The 19,700-nt window shown below is 47.7% G+C and overlaps 1 protein-coding gene across 4 annotated transcripts in view; it reads left to right on the top strand.

Moving 5' to 3' along the window:
- PIK3CD (phosphatidylinositol-4,5-bisphosphate 3-kinase catalytic subunit delta) overlaps positions 1 to 17,957 on the top strand; it is a 64,904-nt gene extending 46,947 nt beyond the window's left edge. For 2 of the 4 annotated variants that reach the window (XM_034753356.1, XM_034753354.1), the window contains exons 9-23: positions 1,895 to 1,991; positions 2,439 to 2,569; positions 4,023 to 4,082; positions 4,389 to 4,556; positions 5,137 to 5,258; positions 5,421 to 5,564; positions 6,710 to 6,809; positions 8,688 to 8,866; positions 9,633 to 9,742; positions 10,470 to 10,548; positions 11,673 to 11,840; positions 12,719 to 12,842; positions 14,746 to 14,891; positions 16,208 to 16,340; positions 17,129 to 17,266. In XM_034753356.1, coding sequence (XP_034609247.1) covers positions 1,895 to 1,991; positions 2,439 to 2,569; positions 4,023 to 4,082; positions 4,389 to 4,556; positions 5,137 to 5,258; positions 5,421 to 5,564; positions 6,710 to 6,809; positions 8,688 to 8,866; positions 9,633 to 9,742; positions 10,470 to 10,548; positions 11,673 to 11,840; positions 12,719 to 12,842; positions 14,746 to 14,891; positions 16,208 to 16,340; positions 17,129 to 17,266 — 1,899 coding nt within the window. Of the gene's footprint in view, positions 1 to 1,894; positions 1,992 to 2,438; positions 2,570 to 4,022; positions 4,083 to 4,388; positions 4,557 to 5,136; positions 5,259 to 5,420; positions 5,565 to 6,709; positions 6,810 to 8,687; positions 8,867 to 9,632; positions 9,743 to 10,469; positions 10,549 to 11,672; positions 11,841 to 12,718; positions 12,843 to 14,745; positions 14,892 to 16,207; positions 16,341 to 17,128 lie in introns of all 4 variants that reach the window. The other 2 variants (XM_034753357.1, XM_034753358.1) reach the window with 1 other exon arrangement.
- The last annotated feature ends 1,743 nt before the right edge of the window (positions 17,958 to 19,700 follow it).

Raw genomic sequence — 19,700 nt, forward strand, 5'->3', positions numbered from 1 at the left:
AGCCTCCACCATGTGTTTTGATAGGGACTTTTGCTGTTGTTTGGCTTCTCATTGTGGACTAGAAGCTAATGTTGCAAAGGTGACCGTGCTGAAGCTACCCAGAGTCTGACTAAATCAACAAAGGGGCTTGGAGATTGTGAGAGGTCAGTCAGAAGTGATTCATGTGTATTACCCTGGGAAAACAGCTGACTTCCCCGCCTTTCCCATGAATTAAAAATCCCTTTGCCAGGACTGCTAGAGAAGCCTTAGTGTGTTCTTTAGAATGTGTCAGTGGGAGGATGTAAAGGGCTTATCATGGCTCCTTTTAAATCTGATAGATGCCCCCTTTGTGTGTATGCGCACATTTGTACTGAAATTTCCCTTTCTGGCTGTGCTGATAATTTCATCTGAGATCTGTCCCCAGCCACCCTTTTGGGAGATCAGTTTCTGTGTTAGTTTGCTCTTAGACCATGGTGGCTTCTGACAAGTCTTGCTAAATGCTGGTTCTGCCGTATTGACCAAACTGTTTTGTTGAAGAATTGAGTGCAAACAAACTCAGCTCACCAGTGGCATTTCAAGAAGGCAGTGTAGTCTAATGGGCAGAGCACCAGACTGCGAGTCGGGAGAGATGGGTTTTATTATTGGTTCTGCCACCGTCTCTGTGCCGATTTCCCCTATCAGTAAAATGAGGTTATTTATACTTTGCCACCTTTTGCAAAGTGCTTTGAGATCTATGGGTGGAAAGTGCTAATTGTTATATTAAAAGATAAACAATCCGTCCCTTCCCCTTTATTAAACAACAACAACCCCCCTCTCTCTCTTGATCAGATATACCTGGCTTTATCTGCACATCCTGGTTTCTGAATCCATATTTACTGAACTGAACTGGTCCCTGTATTAAAGTGGCTTAGAGGGAGCTGTAGAAATACACAAAGTAGCTAAGTGTAATGGTAAGAGAGCGCTACGGAGTTAGGGTTGGAAGGCCTTGTTGGAAACCCAGGGGTTCTCCAGGCGTGTAGGTAACGAAGTATTGTCGCTACACTACACCATGAAAAAGACAAAGCTATTAACAATGCAGTGTTGTAGCCGTGTTGGTCACAGGATATTAGAGAGACAAGGTGGGTGAGATCATATGTTGTACTGGACCAACTTCTGCTGGTGAGAGAGACAAACTTTCGAGCTTACACAGAGCTCTTCTCAGACCTGAGCTCTGCAAGATCAAAAGCTGGTGTCTCTCACCAACAGAAGTTGCTCCAGTACAAGATATTACCTCCCCCACCTTCTCTCTCTAAAGCTGTTAGCGAGTCTATTAATGCCATCTTGTGCTGTGATCCTGGCAGATCTCTCAAGCCATGCAGGGTTGGACATGGTCAGTATTTGGATGGGAGACCTCCAGAGAAAACCCACAGAAAGAGGTGGTGGTAGTGCTCTCCCTTCTAAGTCTGCACTGAACCACTGCTTCAGGGTAGTGCTAGGAGGAGCTGTGCTGCAAGATAACCCCTACTCTAAAGTCCTTGACACGTGTGATCAAGATTTCATGGGACTTCCCACAAGTGTAGGCATTTCAGTCTCATCTGTGTGGCCAAATTCCAACTCCAGTAACTACATTCTGCCTTCTTAAATCCCCCCCTGCAGTTTCAAGTGCTCTTCTTGCCCTAAACTGAAGCGTAATGTTCTATGTGCTGTTGAAAAGCTGCTGGTTCCACCCCAGGGCTGGGTGCAATGGGTACTATATATTGTTGGGTGTACGTTTACCTGCTTCAGGTGCTGGATGTGGAGATTCTGAGGGCTATTGGGGGGAGGGGTTATTTCTTGACATTTTGGGGTGGGCCTGTTTTGCCCTTGCTCACCCTCCTCTTCCCATCACCTAGCTCCTGGCACTACACCTGGTTCAATCGCCCTGTTCCCCTTGCAGGACTGCCCAATAGCCTGGGTGAACGTCATGCTCTTTGACTACAAGGACCAGCTGAAAACAGGAGAGTGCTGCCTGCACATGTGGTCGTCATTTCCAGGTACCACAGCTGTGGTCTCCTCCATCGGGGTGGGGAGGGAGCACAAGAGGGGCAAGAGTTCTTGTATTTTACTGACACTCTCTCTGCCAGCTAGTATGACTGTTGTTAAGTCTCTGTGTTACAGTAGCACCTAGAAGCCCCACCCCGATTAGGGCCCATTGTGCTATGCATCTGGTGCACGTGTCATGAGAGACGGTCTCTGCCCAGAGGAGCTCACAAGCTAGAGAGACAAGACACAGCAGGCTGGGAGGGGAAACAGGGCACAGGGAACTGAGGAGACATGCCCTACCCTAGACAGCAGATCAGTGTCAGAACTGAGACTAGAACTCAGGTCTCCTGAGTCCAGTGCCCTGTCTGCTGGGCCATGCTGCCGAGTCTCATGCTGCCTTCCCACCTCCCTTCACTGAGCTTTGGGAATCCAGCCTGAGGATCTTTTTACTTTTTCAGATGAGAAAGGGGAGCTGTTGAACCCCATGGGCACAGTCCAGAGCAACCCCAACACAGAGAGCGCAGCAGCCCTGGTCATCTGCTTCCCCAGCGGCATACCCCATCCTGTGTATTACCCATCCTTCGAGCAGGTAAAGGGCAGGGTATCTCTCCGGATGGGTCACCTTGCTTCCTGGCCTATAGAACACAGTTCTAAAGTGTCTCATAGAGCAGCATAGAAGGGCTGGGTGCAGGTAGCTAGTTAATAAAGGCTGCCAAGGACTAATTGAAAGCTTTGTTCTTATCGCAACACACACTGGGGTGGGTCCAGCCTGTCAGTCAATCAGTCCCATCTAAGGCCCAGAAAATCTGCTCTCCGTAGAGAGGTGGTGAAGCACTGGAATGGGTTACCTAGGGAGGTGGTGGAATCTCCTTCCTTAGAGGTGTTTTAAAGGCCAAGCTTGACAAAGCCCTGGCTGGGATGATTTAGTTGGTGTTGGTCCTGCTTTGAGCAAGGGATTGGACTAGATGACCTCTAGAGGTCCCTTCCAACCCTGATATTCTATGACTCTATTCTATGAGCATTTGTCCGCAGACAGATTTACGAACTTTGCAAGCTGTGGTGGAAAGGGAGCTCTGCCTGTGTTTCAACTGGATCAGAACTTTGGGCTTCCTCTGTTGACGACCTCAGATTATCTGAAGTGGCTTTGCTCAAAAAGGAAGAGTTTCCCGATCACTAGTGGAAGCTTGTTAATGCAAAACTGCCTGATTCCAAATGAGAGTAAAATTGCAGATGGGCAGTTGCAGGTCAGGAGTGAAGGGCCCACAATTCTGCAGTGTTTACAGAAGGACAGGTTTCTGAAAAAGCCTGTGTTTTGGCGTGGGGTTTGTGGAAAGGAGGGAAGAGAGACATAAGGGAAAATGAGTGCTGTAAGAGTGCTCCCAGCTGGCCAGCACTCACTGATAACTGAAAATGTGGTATGAGAAAGCTACATCTATTGCTCATTTCCACTGACCAGACATCTGGAGTGGAAACAGCTCCAGGAGAGGCTGTGTCCGTTCCAGAAAAGGAAGCGGGAAGTCTGCTCTTGCTGGAAGAGGTGGATAATTCCCTGCAGACACGTCCATAACCGACTGTGTCACCACCCGTGGCAGCTTGTACAAAACCATCCGCTTGGCCGGAGCACTTCCAAGAATCCATCACTCTGTTATTGCTCTGGAGGGAATGGTTTGTCTTATCTTGGACGTCACTGAGCGTGACAGTGCCTCACATCTCTGCGATCGTTGACAGGCGCGCCATTCTCCCAGAGGGACTTGAACCCTTGGCTTGCATGACTGCTGCCCTCTTGCCCATTTCTCTACCTTCTTATTCCTGCTTGGTGCAGTGACCCCTGGTGGTGAGAGCAGAACTGCATGGCTGATCACTACCGACTCTCCTGCTGCCAAACTGTCAGCAGGGCATTGTTCTGCTCTGGAGGGCTTGGGAACTCACTGGGCTCTCATGAAGAGTAGCTGAAGAGCGGGCTCCCCGTTGGGCATAAAGGGAAGGTGGGCTGTGAAGAAGATGAAGGCAGATGCTTCACTTAGCCTGTACTTGTATTGCAGCTGTTGGAGTTGGGGAGGAACGGAGACTACACCCGCGCCACTCCAGAGGATCCAGAGGAGGTAAGTGTTTGGCATCATCCAGGTCTGACAGGCCCTCCCTAAGGAACTGCACACATGGGACTCCCTGGGTGCCTTTCCTGGGAGACCCGCCCCCTCCTCACCCAGCTGCCCTCAGCTCTGCATGGGTCTGGCTTTCCTGGGAGAGGGGGCCCCACAAGCTGTGTCCATCCTGGCTCCCCTCCCCACTTGGATTGTGCACCCTAATAGCTCCCCCTGGGGCCCAGCCTTGCAGCACCTCCCAGGGAACAGAGCGAACGGCCAGGCCATTTCAGATTCAGACTGAGCCCCATACGTTCCTGTGAGCAGAAGCAGCAGCTGAGGGAGATCCTGGAGCGGAGGAGCCACACCGAACTCTACGAGCATGAGAAGGACCTGGTGTGGAAGATGAGGTTCGAGATCTGGGACCAGTACCCAGAGGCCTTGGCAAAGCTCCTCATCATCACCAAGTGGAACAAACATGAGGATGTTGCCCAGGTGAGGCAGGGGCGGGTGAGGACCATGGGTCAAGCAGCCAGCCCAGATTACAGACTTTGGGGATCCCAGTTGGAAAGCAGGAGACAGTGCGCGGCTGCTTTTGTCTTTCCTTTTCCATCGGCCTTTGCTCTGTGCACAGGCGCATCGGGATGTCCCCAGCCCCTTCAGGTCCTGAGATCCCAGAGCTTGTGGATTCTGTTATGGTGCAGGCAGTATATGCTGTAGGGCTTTTGGGTTGGGACATGGGGAGCTGGCTCCCGGTTCCAATGGGTCCAATGAGACATTGGCCCCTCCGCAGTTGTGGTGAACTCCCCTGAACCATCTCCGACAGAGTCAAGGTTCTGCTGTGTTCTGGGCGTTGCAGTCTCTGGGTGCTATACAAGAGACAGATGAAAACTGTCCTTGCCCCCCAAGAGCTGTCAAGGCCAAAACAAATGCAACCTTGTCAGTTAATAAAGTGTTCCAGGCTCAAGGCCTGTCTCCTTGCATCAGCCTCTCTTGATGGCTTAGATGCTGCCCCCTCCATTGTCTCCTCTTCCTTTCTGACTCCTTGTTCCACATCTCGTTCTCGCCCTTGCAGATGATCTCCCTACTCCAGTCCTGGCCGGAGCTGCCTGTCCTGAATGCCCTGGAGCTGCTGGATTTTAGCTTCCCTGATCGCTATGTTGGTTCCTTCACTATCAACTCATTAAAAAAGCTGACGTAAGTACACACCACGGGGGGGAAGCTGTTGAGCTGCTTTCTGATTGGCTATAGGGTGGCAGAGGAGGATTATGGGCAAATGCGTGAGCCTCTTCTCTACGCATAAGTACAGTTGATGCCGCCAGGGTGATGTCGTCTTTGATCTTCCTTTTCCTTCCCCAGAGATGACGAATTGTTCCAGTATCTGCTGCAGCTCGTCCAGGTGCTCAAGTATGAATCCTACTTAGACTGTGAATTAACCAAGTTCCTACTGGACAGAGCTTTAGCCAATCGCAAAATAGGACACTTTCTGTTTTGGCATCTCAGGTAAAGAGCAACCTTATTTCAGACTCTGCCTGGGTAACCAAGTAAAACCAGCATTTACTGAAATCCTGATTGCGCAGGATTGTGTGTATATGAGAGAGAGAGAGAATCTGGGTTCAATGCATGTATTGAAAGGGTATTGATAATTCTTACCCAGTCTCTTTCAGTGAAGTATTTCTATGATTGTCCGACTTCCAGGAGTGCAGTTCTGACTCTGAATGTGACTGTAAAAATGGCATCCCAGGGTCTTCTGTGTTTCTTCTCTTGCTGATTCCATATCAAATGGGACTCCTTTGACAAGTAAAAAGATGTTGAGTACAATTTTCAAAAGTACCTTAGTGACTTGGGAGCTTAAGACACGTTGATTTCCCAGGAGACTGAGGCTTCTAAGTCAATTTAGATGCTTTTGACCGTTTTACTTGTTATTTCTAACTGCCAGTGTGGCAAACTCACCCTGGAATCCGAGAGGCAAGATGGTGATATATTTTTAGACTCCAGATTGCTGAGATTCTAAACATTCTGGGACAGACCAGGGCTGATCCACACCCAAAGTTGCACTAGTTTAACAAGAGGTATGATGTTGCACTGACTTAGTTAAACCTTGTGTGTGGACACACTGTTATTGGTTTAACTCTGGCTTGTATCAGTTTAGCTTGGACCGGTAATGTACGTTGGTGATCCAGATGTAAGAGTTGCATTTTCAGGGCACGCTTTCCCCTCTCCGCTCTCCATGAAGCTTTAGACACATCTCCGTGTGTGCCCAAATTTGGTGACTGGGGGATGCTTCCACTGGGTGCCCTACAGGGGCCTGCTTTTCAGAAGGCAGATGCTCAGCACTTTCTGAAAATCAGGCTCCTTTAAGATGTCTCAGGCTGGGTACCCGGGATCAGCAGTCGCAGGCTCCTCCAGGCCAGAACACTGAGGTGGTTCTCCGAAAGGAATGCTTAACAAGTTAGTCATCCAGGAAGAAGGCTCGTGGCTTCAGGCAATGAAGTTTTCTTTAGAACCCTCTGGGTTTTTTTTCCTCTGTTACATAAAAGGAATCTAAATGGAGCCATTAATAATATTTGTCCTGTGCTGGTGTGAACAAGAGAACTAGTCACTAGCTGCAGAGAGTCAGGCGAGCTTTAATCTCCCTCTTTCTATAGGTCAGAGATGCACGTCCCTGCAGTCGCCCTCCGGTTTGGCCTGATTTTGGAGGCCTATTGCAGAGGCAGCAACTACCATATGAAAGTTCTAATGAAGCAGGTAAGGGCTGCTCTCAGGCAGGAGGCCGACTGTCCCCTGCTCACAGCTGCATGTCGTCCGTTAGTGTTCAAAGATTTATTTGTATTGCTGTAGTGCCTTGGAGCCTTAGTCACAGACTCATAGACTTTTAAGGCCAGAAGGGATCATCATGATCATCTAGTCTGCCCTCCTGCACACTGCAGTCCACAGAACCTCACCTGCTCTTGACATAGGCCCCCTCACCTCTGGCTGAGTTACTGAAGTCCCAGATCATGATTTAAAGACATCAAGTTACAGAGAATCCACCATTTACATTAGTTTAAATCTGCAAGTGACCTGTGCCCCATGCTGCAGAGGAAGGCGAAAAACCCCAGGGTCTCTGCCAATCTCACCTTGGGGGAAATTCCTTCCCGACCCCAAATATGGTGCTTAGTTAGATCCTGAGCATGTGGGCAAGACTCACCAGCCAGACACCTGGGAAACAATTTTCTCTAGTAATTCACAGCCCTCCTCATCTAATGTCCCATCACCGGCCATTGGAGATATTTGCTGCTAGCAGTCGCAGATCAGCTACATGCCATCATAGGCAGCCCCACCATACCATTCCCTCCATAAACTTATCAAGCTCAGTCTTGCAGTTAGTTAGATGTTTTATCCCCCCCCATTGCTCCCCTTGGGAGGCTGTTCCAGAACTTCATCCTCTGATGGTTAGAAACCTTCATCTAATTTCAAGCCTAAACTTGTTGATGGCCAGTTTATATCCATTTGTTCTTGTGCCAACATTGGCACTTAACTTAAATAACAAATCTCCCTCCTTGGTATTTATCCCTCTGATATATTTATAAAGAGCAATCATATCTCCCCCCAGCCTTCGTTCGGTCAGGCTAAACAAGCCAAGCTCTTTCTCTTCTCTTATAAGGTAGGTTTTCCGTTCCTCAGATCATCCTAGTAGTCCTTCTCTGCACCAGTTCCAGTTTGAATGAATCTTTCTTAAACAGGGGAGACCGGAATTACACACACTATTCCAGATGAGGTCTCACCAGGGCCTTGTATAATGGTACTAACACTTCTCTGTCTCCACTGGAAATACCTTACCTGATGTGTCCAAGGACTGCATTAGCCTTTTTTGCCGTCTCATCACACTGGTGGCTCTCTGGCTTATAGTCATCCTGTGATCAACAAATACACCCAGGTCTTTCTCCTTCTCTGTCGCTTCCAACTGATAAGTCCCCAGCCTGGAGTCCATTGTATTAGGCGCTGTGGAGACACTGAACAAAAGGATGCTCCCTGCCCAAAGGGACTTAGTCTGTATAACTGACTAATACGATAATTTTTTCTTTATGGGGTGTTAGACCCAGAGTTCCCCTTCATGTGCAGTTTTGCTCACGTCCCTCCCCACCACACACACAATCCATGAGGTTTAGAAGTGAAGCTGCAGTCCTTCCAGCTGGGTTGGTCCAGAATGGACCAGCAGGGCAGTGCAATGCAATGTTCACTAGTGGGGACTGAGTCAGATCTCCTGTGTCGGTTCTTTGTTCTGCTGTTGACTCACTGTCTGATTTAGGGCCGTGACTTTCTGCGCTTCACTTTCCCCAGGTAGGGATTATTTAAGCACTTTACAAATCTGGGTTTCAGCCATTGGCTGACGGGCTGTAAAAGTGCAAAGCATTATCTGTGACTGTTGGACACAGCTGTGCCAGGAGTGGGCATGTGACTGTGATAGCCAGGTCATAGGCCAAAGCCAAGATGTGATTGCAAATCACTTACCTCTCTGGTGACTCACGCCATAAACTTTAGCTCCTGAGAGGTGCTTCTGCACAACCAGAAGCCCTCAGTTATACTGCAGGATAAAGACACGTTAAATCTCTTCTCCTCCCCTTTTTCCTCTGTCTGTGTCAGGGGGAAGCACTTAATAAAATGAAAGCCTTGAATGACTTCATTAAAGTGAGCTCTCAGAAGGCCACCAAACCACAAGCCAAGGAGATGATGCATGTGTGCATGAAGCAGGAGACCTATCTCGAGGCACTTTCCAATCTCCAGTGCCCCCTGAACCCCACCGTTATTCTTGCTGAAGTTTGGTAAGGAGGATTGGTGCTCCATGCCCTTAACTGCCATGTGGTTTTTGCATTACTGTTCGGTGGAAGAGCCTAGATCGCTGGCTTTCCTGATCTTTCCCTCCCACCCGTGCTAGTCACTTGTTTGTTAGGAGCATTTGCAGCTGGTTTTGCATATGAGGCTCCACTCCCCATGTCCGAGCGGGAAGAGACCAGAGGTGAAAGTAAGCTGGTATGGTCCGGTACGGCGTACCGGCTAGAGCCAGTACGCTGTGCCGGACTGCACCGGCTTCCGCGGCGGGGATTTAAAGGGCTCTGGGCTCCCCGCCGCTGCAGGGAGCCCAGAGCCCTTTAAATCCCGTCCGCGGCTCAGCAGCCGGGCTGGGGCCGGGATTTAAAGGGCTCAGAGCTCCCCGCCACTGCAGGGATTCCATAGCCCTTTAAATCCCACCTGCAGCTCCGGCAGCCAGGCTGGGGCCGAGATTTAAAGGGCTCGGGGCTCTGCGGCGGCCGAGCCACGGGCCCCTTAATTTGCCCCTGAGCCCCAGGGGCTCCCAGCCACCTCTGCAGCTGGGAGCCCCCGGTTGATTTAAAGGCCCTGGGGCTCCCAGCCACAGCCAGTGCCCCAGGGCCTTTAAATCTTGAGGCCCCGCCTCTTCCAGATGAGGCCCCGCCTCCTCCAGATGAGGCCCCGCCTCCTCAGGACTCTGGCAGTACTGGTAAGTTCTGTAAATTACTTTCACCCCTGGAAGAGACCCTGACTGATGAAAGGTTTCTTCCTTTTCTCTAGTGTGGATCACTGCACTTTTATGGACTCCAAGATGAAGCCGTTGTGGATTGTGTTTAATAACGAAGAAGCAGGTGGAAGGGGAGTGGGCATCATTTTCAAAAATGGAGACGGTAAGTCCTGCGAGTTCTGGTCCTCTGCTCGCAAGGGGGCATTAATGGGTATAAAACATTCACATGCAGTAAATGGGTTGGGGCTTGGATCATTGTTAGGTAAGGAGACTGAGGCTTTGATAGCAGGATTTCCGATGGAGATCTAACAGGCTCTTATCTAAACAGTCGCCAGGCACAGCTGTCAGTCAGACCTCCTGGCAGCTCCATAGCCCCAGTCACTATAAGGAATGAGGCTGAAGCTGCGCGGGAGCCCTAGCCTCTCTTAGCAGGAGTCACTACTGGGAATGGGGAAGGAGCGCTGGACCTGGAAGTGCTTTCAGGTATTCCTATCCCAGCCTCTGCCAGTAGGAGTCGCTGTAGCAAGGGGGTCCTGCCATAGTGTATTTTGGCTCATGGAGGCTCAGTGATTTCAGCTATACCTCTGTTCAGAGAGCGGCTTTCTGAAATGCCCCAGACAGAGCCATGGGAACAGAGCCATTGGCAATAGACAAACCTGTCCCACTCTGGGGAAAGGGAAGGCTCTAACACTGCCAGGCCCAACTGCGGTGACAGTGGGAAACTCTGCTGTATGCAGGTGCCCCCTAGTGGTCAGCTATAGAAAGTGAGAAATCTGGCAAATGCATCTTCCATATGCATATGCTCTCAAGAGAGCGTTTGCTGAAGCTGAGTAGGAGGAGGGGAAAATGGGAGAAATAGAACTCTGTCTTCATCTGTAATGTCTGACCAGATCTCCGTCAGGACATGCTGACTCTGCAGATGATCCAGCTGATGGACGTACTCTGGAAGCAGGAGGGTTTGGACCTGAGGTGAGTCATTACCTCCGAGTCACTTGTGCTCCGCCAGTGGTAGTTTGCATTTGGACTGAATCGCTCTGTCAGTCGTCCTATATTGCCCTACCAGGGAAAGACAGAGACAAAGCCTGTGTGCCTGAGTCTGTGTGGAGTGGGTTGTTTCAGGGGGAGGTAAGAGCAGAGGTATGATTGGGTGAGGGAGAAAACTTAAATATCTGATATTGCAGCTGAAATCAGTGGACATGGTCTGATTGTGTCACAGCTGCCCTTAGAGGGAACCAGCGGGGTTGCTCTTACATATGAAACTAGCTGCTAGCCCTATTTATGGGGCTAATGAGAGGGAGGGTGGATGGAGGGGGTAGAATAACCGCAGCTCCTGCTCCCCTCCTACTTACTCCAAGAACTAAAGGGAACTCTTCCAGCTCAATGTCCCATCACCACCGAAGATGGTGAGTGAAGTTTCCATTTGTTAATAATAGAAATGGCCCTATTTCCGTCATTACTGCAGTTATCGGCCCTGAAATTCAGTGGCAGGAGTAGTGGTTAGAGTAGGGCACAGAAAGTTGGGCCGCCTCGGCTTTATTTGAAGCTCTGCCACTGAGTCGCTGCGAAGCCTTGGGCAAGTCACACTGCTTCTTTGTCCTTGACCGTACCTCCCTTTGTCCTTGACTGTCTTTAAAAAATTTTGGGGGGGGGGGGCATGTGTAATGAAACTGACGGGCCTTCCAGGAGGGTTATGACAAGGCCTAGTGGATATCTGTAACGTGCTTAGAGAGCCTCAGAGTAAAGGTGCTAGACCAAGGCAAAATATTTATTGTTTAACCTGGGCCTCCAGGTGAGCACCTCTTTCTTCTGTGCGCCCAGTCCTCCAAGGTGCAACCTGCCCTCAGTTCACTTGGGAGTCACTGGAAGCCGAGGCACTTGGTACCTTTGTACGCTGATGCTTGTTACTGGCTGAGTACCCTTGGGATTTGCAGAGGTCCCTGGTTGCTGTGTGTGAAGTTTAGGTGAAACACACACACCCCCTGGATTTATCCCAGCAAATCCCCTTTGTAAAGTGGAGGATGGGGAATCCCAAAGAAAAGCCAAGCCAACGCTGTGCAAGGTCTCAATGGAAGGTGTTTCTCTCATCTCTGCAGGATGACCCCTTACGGCTGCCTCTCCACCGGCGACAAGACGGGGCTGATCGAAGTCGTCATGCACTCGGACACCATTGCCAACATCCAGCTGAACAAGAGCAACATGGCAGCCACTGCAGCTTTCAACAAGGATGCGCTGCTGAACTGGCTAAAATCCAAGAACCCAGGGTAGGTGGGACTGTGCTCACTGCAGCTTCAGGCTTCCTTCCAGCTGGAGACGCATTCTGTTGCTTTGCCCTATTGTCCCCTCCCCTCTTCGGTTCCTTCTGATTTCCAAGCCATCCAGGAACAATGGGGAGTGCATGCTGTATCCCTGGGCTATAGCTTCATTCTTGTGCTTATGTCCTTCCCCGGTATACCAGCAAGCATTCCATGTGTCCAGCTGGGTCTTGGAAATGTTCCAGGGCAGGACAAAGCTCACCACTCCCTTGGGATACAAGAGGCTTTTTTCAGGTTCACCCCCAGACTGGGGGGCTGAGAGGTGCTGAGCTCAGCATCCACAGCTTTATTGGGAGTCATGGATGCTCATTACCAGTTGGATCAAGCTCTTGAGGCACTAAGGGATAAGGGCCTGCATCTTCCCTGTTTTGTAGAATCCTGATACTACTTAAGGGATATAAATGAGAGGGCCAGATTGATGGCCCTGCAGGCTTGAGTTCCCCATCACTTACAGTGATGGGCAGTAACACTGCTTCCCTCCTCCCCAAATCCACTCTGCCTGTCCCAGACCGGCAGGAACCACCACTAGGGATGAGTGAGGCTGTTCAGTCCCCACAGCCCCTCCAGTCCTGTGAAGCCAACTGATTTGGTTAAGACCAAGCAGGAGTCCCAGCCACTCTTCCCTGATGGAGGAGGGACAAGAAGAGTCTCCGGTGAAGGACCTCACAGAAAACACAGGATTGGTAGTTTGTGTACATATCCCACTAGGTTCAGCAGGTTTACATGGGGAAGGGGGTATGAGAGCGAGAGCCCTAGGGTAAAGTATTTGTATTCAAAGTACATCATCTGTTTGGGTTTAGACTCATCTTTGTTTCTGTCCCCTGCAGTGAAGCACTAGAACAAGCCATCGAGGAATTCACTCTTTCCTGCGCTGGGTACTGTGTGGCAACGTACGTGCTGGGCATAGGGGACCGGCACAGCGACAACATCATGATCCGGGAAACTGGCCAGGTATGGAGCGTTCGCTGGTACTGAAGATCTCATTGCTGCTGTTTGTCTCCTTTGCCATAGGGTGTGCAGGCCACTCCGAGAGGAATAGAAACATCCTAGTTGGTTTCTTCACTATCTTCGGACCAGATAGTGTGGGAGCTGCTGAGGCCCAGATAAAGGCCCCAGACCTTCCACCCCAATTGTAGAGAATGGAAAAATTCTCACTAGCTCTGCCCATTTGTGTGGCCAAAACAAGACTTGACTCTCAGGCGATTATATAGCTTCAGAATATATTTGCCCTTCTTTCTTGCATGCCTTGATCAGCAGTGAAATAGTTCAGGACAGTGGAAATGTCAGTATTTATTAGAATAGTGTTAACACCCACTTTGTAATTACTAGGGTGCAAGTCACACTTCGCAGCTATTGTTTGCGGCTGTCTGCAGACTCAGGCAGAGATCATTTACGCTGGCTTCCCATTTTGAAACTTTACTTTGCTATTACAAAGACTAGAGCCTTTAATGAAAGCTGAGGTCCCAAAGAATGTAGTTATTTGTGCTGAAATTTCCCTTCCCTGGGATTTTTAATGACCAGTGGGTTTCAGGTCTCATCTTGAAGCTTATATTGTATCCTTCACTTCCATTATTCCAGAGGCCGCAGGCAAAACTAGGAAGGGGAAACCCCTTTTGCCAACAGGATACATGTTAGACTGTGGGGACAGTCTTGTGGGAAGGGGTGGAAGCCCCATCTCTTGTTCAGTCTAGTTTGAAATGAGCCAAAGCCATAGGAAACAGACATGTACTGACCTATGGAGATGAACTAGAAAGAGGCACAGTAGATTGCTAGGTGCTATAGTCCTGTTTGAATTGCTATCTGATGTTAGTGAGCAAGCTGTCAGCTGCTGAGCTCTGAAATTCAGAGTTGTGGAAAATAAGTGGCTCTGTCTGCACTTTCTTCATGTAGCACCCCCTGGATCCCTGCTTCACCTTCCTCATGCTGTTTTAGATCCCTGTGGTGGGACAAGTGCTGTCCTGGAAACAAGCACAGCTATTGCTGAGATGAACGACCTTATAAAAACCTAGAGATACCTTTGCTCTGTGAATGCAGCAGCAAGGGGGCTAACTTCGCACTCTGCATCTGTGGGGCTCAAGAAAGCTGCTGCTGAGGGTTTCTTTCTGCTTGACAGAAATGACATGAAGAATCTGCAAGGCTCAGGGGTATAAATTCTGCACGGCTTGTGACCATCTACTTTTTGCCACTAGAGGGTGCTGGAACCCTTTGAACAGCAGCATTGATTTGTTTATTTCAGGGTTTAGAGCAGCCTTGCAACCTGGTCATGAAAAACCTGTACTCACCTAGAGAGAGCTCTATCCTAAAAAAACCCCACTTCACCGGACTCTGTAGTTTTGCAGCTGTCTCCAACAGGGCATCAGATATCCAGCCATAATGTAGGAATCAGAATTGCCCTTCTGGAATGAATTACTGGCTCATCTAGTTTGCTATCCTGCCTCTGGCAATGACCTATTCCCGAGGCTTTAGAAGGACATAAAAATCCCCCATGTGTATCAAGTGCTGCAGGGATAAGAATCCTTCCTAACCCAGCCAGCACTTAACTTATGCATGGATGCATTACTGGTAACACTTGTGTTCTATAAAGTAAGTACTTCCCCTGCTATCCATGGACTGAGATGGGAAAGGTGGCCTAGTGTTTCCCATGAGACTGTGTCTGATCGCTTTAGAATAGAATCCTGAGTAGAGTACAGATGCCAGGCAGCCATAGGGGCCTGATCATTTTGAGTAGGTTTTTTTTTTTATTTTATTTTGCTTGGAGATATAAAGCACATTCTCACACTGAGAAGTGCAAGAGAGTTTAATCAGCAGAAAGCAGACACATCCCACTAATAATTCTTTTCTCTCTTAATTCCAGCTGTTTCATATTGATTTTGGCCACTTCTTGGGGAACTTCAAGACCAAATTTGGTATTAACAGAGAACGGGTTCCTTTTATCTTAACCTATGACTTTGTGCATGTGATCCAGCAAGGGAAAACTAACAACAGTGAGAAGTTTGAAAGGTGAGTGCCACTGATCTTACTCAGGCTTTCACAAAATGTTTTGGGGTGGATGTGTCAGTTTGTAGCAATCACTTCAGCAAATAGTTTTCTGCGATGCTCTGTATCCAAAACTGTTAGTGTGCAACAAGGTGGGTGAGGTAATATCTCTTATTTGGTAGGGGGAGACAAGCTTTTGAGCTTACACAGAGCTCTTCTTCAGGTCTGGAAAAATGAGCTCAGTGTCAGAGCTAAATACAAAGCGGATCAGATTGTTTAGCATAACTAGTTAAAACAGGTTTCAAGGGACCATTCAGTGTGAAGTGGTCTGTTACCATTTCTACAGTCACAAGGGAGAAAGTGGGGACAGGTATAAATTGTTGTACTAAACTCTAAATCCAGTGTGTCTATTCCATCCATGATTTTTAGTTTCTAGCAAATTTAAGCTCCCAGGCTCATCTTTTGAAGGTGTTGTGCAGGTTTCCTTTGAGGATGAGGCCTGCTAGTTTTGTGAAAAGTGTTTGCCCCCAGGTAACATGGTGTTTTTGTCTTTTATCATTATTCAGTGTGAGTTCATTTGAGAGTGTAGTGATGGTCTGGGTTCACCCACATAATTGTTGCTGGAGCATTTAGTGCACTGGATGAGGTACACCACATGTTGCGATAGGCATGTGTAGGGCCCATGGACCTTGAAAGGGGTGGTGTGCGAGGTATTGATCATTATAGCAGTGGAGATATATGGCTGCAGGTTTTTGCATCTGTTTTGCTACAACACTTCCTCTTCCAGCCACACAATCAGTTTAAATTTAGGGTGGGAGAATGTACTTGAGTTCAAAATGACCCAGGCTACCACTTAGCTCTTGCTTGAGCTGACAAACCCTTGGGAATTGTCCATTGGTATGAGTGGTTGGTTTTAAGCTAATGCATTTAGAAGATTTGGTTACAGGGAACAGCAGAGAGCTGGCTTTCCTCTGCTGGTGCTCTTGGATCAAGTGCTCATGTCATAAGAATTGGCCTCACTCTAGTGGGTGTGGACAGAAACTAAACACAAACAGTTTGTATGAGAGAGAGAGAGACTCAGGTCTGGATTGGATTTGGGGCAGGGGCCAATGAGCTACTGCCCTTAGTCTTTTCCCACTCTTGCTAAAGCATATTCTTTTAGTAACAATTGGAAGCATGGGCTAGTCAAAAAACATTTGCCCAGCTCTTGGAACACCTTGATTTCAACACAGAGGAGGTGAAGCTTTCACTGTGCTGTTTTCGTGCCATCATGGCTGTAGTCTTGCTTTAGTTGGGCTGCTTGTCTCACTTCCGCTTTGCCACCTTCTCTTCCTGCACAGATTCAGGGATTACTGTGAAAAAGCCTACATGATCCTGAGGTGCCATGGTCTTCTCTTCCTGCATTTGTTTGCACTGATGAAAGCTGCTGGCCTGCCAGAACTCAGCTGCTCTAAAGACATTCAGTATCTCAAGGTGAGGCAGGAGAGGGTAGGACTAAAAGTAAGAAGTTAAGGAGTGGGAGTTGAAACTTGAAAGGAGCATCCTCTGCTGCAGTTTAAAAGCAGATATTCCAGCATGCAGGAGCCAGATGTCAGCCACCACCAGCTGCTAATTGATTCTCCACCTCATGCTGCTGTTCCCTGCTCATAGTATTTAGAGTTTCTCAATCAAATAATTCTAGGAGCTGGGACTCTAATAGAGTTTTAAATAAATGAGATTCTCAAACATTGTGGGCTAGAAAAAGTTCAAACTAAAGCAACCAATTGGTTTTTAATGGAGAGGTAATTAGTTGAGACACATGTTTTTTTTTTTTTTTTTTTTTTTTTTTTTTTGAAGAGTTGGCAATATTACCTGCTGCCATCCTGTCTTCCTTTTCCTTGCCACCTGTTGCAGCCAGGTATGCTTAGTTGAGGAATCAGGTGCAGGCACAGCACTGCATGGGTTTGACTCTCCTAAGCTCCCACTTTCTGGTCCCACTGTGCCTTTAAAGTGCTAAAAACCTGGTCTCCCGGAGCTGGATGAAATGGGGTTGTGTTGTAAGCTAGTGTTTAAAGGATTGTTTTCCCAGCTCCAGCATGAAAATAGGATGTAGTTTACTTGCTGAGAGAGCAGCCTGCATAAAACAAAGGTGGTGTGGGGTTTGTTTGTGATCAGTAGCTGTTTTCTCTATCAGAGTGCTCCAGTGCAATTGGGCAGGTAGTCGTCATTTTGTTTCAATCAGTGGGAGGTGCCACACACTCATTTCTGCCTTGTTCTTTCAGGATTCTCTAGCTTTAGGAAAAACAGATGAGGAGGCATTGAAGCACTTCAGACTAAAATTTAATGAAGCCCTGCGAGAGAGCTGGAAAACCAAAGTGAACTGGTTGGCGCACAATGTATCCAAAGATAATAGACAGTAATCAGCCTGCATGTGGTCCAGGTGCTCTAGGAGAATGTAATAGCAGTGGCCATGAGCCAGTTGTATAAAGACTCCTGAATGTTGCTGATCAGCACCTGCACCTCAAGTGTTTGAGAAGAGTCTACAGAACCAACAGCTGCATAAGCCCATTCTAAATCTCTAGGGTGACAGCATGAGGCAATAAGATTACTGGGTACACTGAAAGGTAGGTGAAGCTTGCAAATGTAAGTTCTTAAGGATGCAGTCCATCGTTTAAGGGTAGAGGGGAGGCAGTTGTGCTACTTCAGTACATTCCTCACCTACTGCTCAGTTTTAGGGATGTGGAGGTGTGCTCAGAGGCTGTAATTTGGCCAGTAGCATATCAACTTTTTAAAGCCAGACTAGATTAGCACTAGCAGTGAACAATGGAGAGACAATAGCATGTTGGTGCATCTAATAACTTCAGTCCCTCTCTACATAAAGTGGAAGGTGCTGCTGGGCAATACTTTTTCTAGTTGAAGATTTCACCAGCTTACCCCCACCCCTTCAGGGATGTATTTTAATAAAGCAGCACAAGATGGTATACCTGTTTTGAGACAGTCAGAAGATAATGCTACTAAGCTCTCTCTATATATAAACAAACTACAGGAATTCCTCACTTAGCATTGTAGTTATGGTCCTGAAAAATGCAACTTTAAGCAAATCCAATTTCCTCATAACCCCCTCATTTACATTAATCCTTAAGTTCCAGGGAAATTTTTTTCACCAAACAATTTAATACTGGTACACAGTGATGATGATTGTGAAGCTTGGTTGAGGTGGAGGAATGCCTTACTGCTAAATGAACTGAGCCCTCAAGGGTTAACTCTCACAACACTCTACAAGGCAGCAAGAAAGGAGGGAGGGTAGACAGAAAAAATGCACATTTCTCCTTTAAGTACCTGACCCTAGGCTTAAGTACACTGCCTTGTTAATTAAATCAGCTTGCTGACAGCAGCTACTGCCTAGAAGCTCCCTCCCTCCATTGTTTGCCCCCCTGCTCTATGGAAGATGGGGAGACACCCCAACATTAGCCCCCTTCTTCCCCCATCAGCAAGCAGGAGTCTCTGGGAGCAGCACATGGCAGTGGAGGGAGGGACAGCTGCTGCACAGGGAATTTAAGGGAGCTGATGGCCCACGCTGGTTCCAACCAGCTAGCTGTAACAGGCTGCTCTTCCTGCAAGCAGCGGAAAAAACAGGCAGCTGCCAAACGAGTTAGAAGGGAGCATTTCACAACTTTAAACGAGCACGTTCCCTAACTGATCAGCAACTTACTTAAAGTCCTGTTTCAATGTTGAGGACTTCCTGTACTCAGTAGTTGAAGCATCACCATAGATCCACCTTCTGCCTGTCAATGTTAAGTAGCCTGGCTTGTTGACAAAGGAGAGAAGAAGTGTGGTGCTATTAGGGTGACCGGACAGGGAGTTGGAGGGGGTGTTATAGGAGCCTATATAAGAAAGACCCAAAATTGGGACTGTCACTATAAAAATCGGGACATCTGGCCACCCTAGGTGCCACCTCACATGCTAAAGGCAGAAGATTCACTGTCAATATACAGGGTGATTGGTAGTAGAGAGAGCCTGGAAAGTTGCACCTTCAGTTTATGCTGTGATACAATATTTTTGTTTACATTAGCTCAGACCCTGCTCTAGTTTTGTAAGGGGATGAAGCAGCACATTAGTTGCATCTATTTTGTTTTTAAGAGTGCAATAGATAACAGGTGTACCCCACACCCAACAAGCAGGCAGTAAAGTGCTGATTGCCATGAGCCCATTGTAGACTGGTTAGGCAGTCTTGCAGAATTCTCCTTATCTGTAATGAATAAAAATAATTTAGTTTTTCCCCCCTTAGGTCAGTAGTGGAATAACTACAAAATTGTTACCATCTTGTATAGCAAAATCATAGGCTATATCTGGTTAGCAAAGATCCAGGCTCTCCAAAGTTAAAGCAAACATTGTATCTAACATCATAATTTCAGCCTCTTTCAAATGAAGATTACCACCGTTTGTAAATAAGTCCCAGACACAAGTTACATCCTTTTTAAAGTGATAAAATAACCTTTTACTTTGATATTTATTTATTTAGAGAGGTATTCATGATTTCTTATTGTGTATGTGCCCTCTGAAAAAAATGAATTTATTTTTTTAAGCCATGTCAGGGTTCTGCAACAAGAGAATGTTTACATAATGTTTGATTTTTTCAGTTACCTTCAATCTGTGATTTTAGGTGCATTTTGGTAAGTCTAAAAATAAAATGTTTAAGTTGTACACTAGTCCTGGCCAAATCATTCCCTCATTTTAGGCATTAAAGTCAAACTGGGATAATGTAGCCATTACAGGCAAGCCATTTAAAACATGGATAGTCAGTTATCACTTGACTCATCAACTTTGTACCATTCAGAAAGCATAGCAAACAGA

This window comes from Trachemys scripta, chromosome 19 (genome assembly GCF_013100865.1).
Source record: "Trachemys scripta elegans isolate TJP31775 chromosome 19, CAS_Tse_1.0, whole genome shotgun sequence".
Lineage (NCBI taxonomy): Eukaryota > Metazoa > Chordata > Testudines > Emydidae > Trachemys > Trachemys scripta.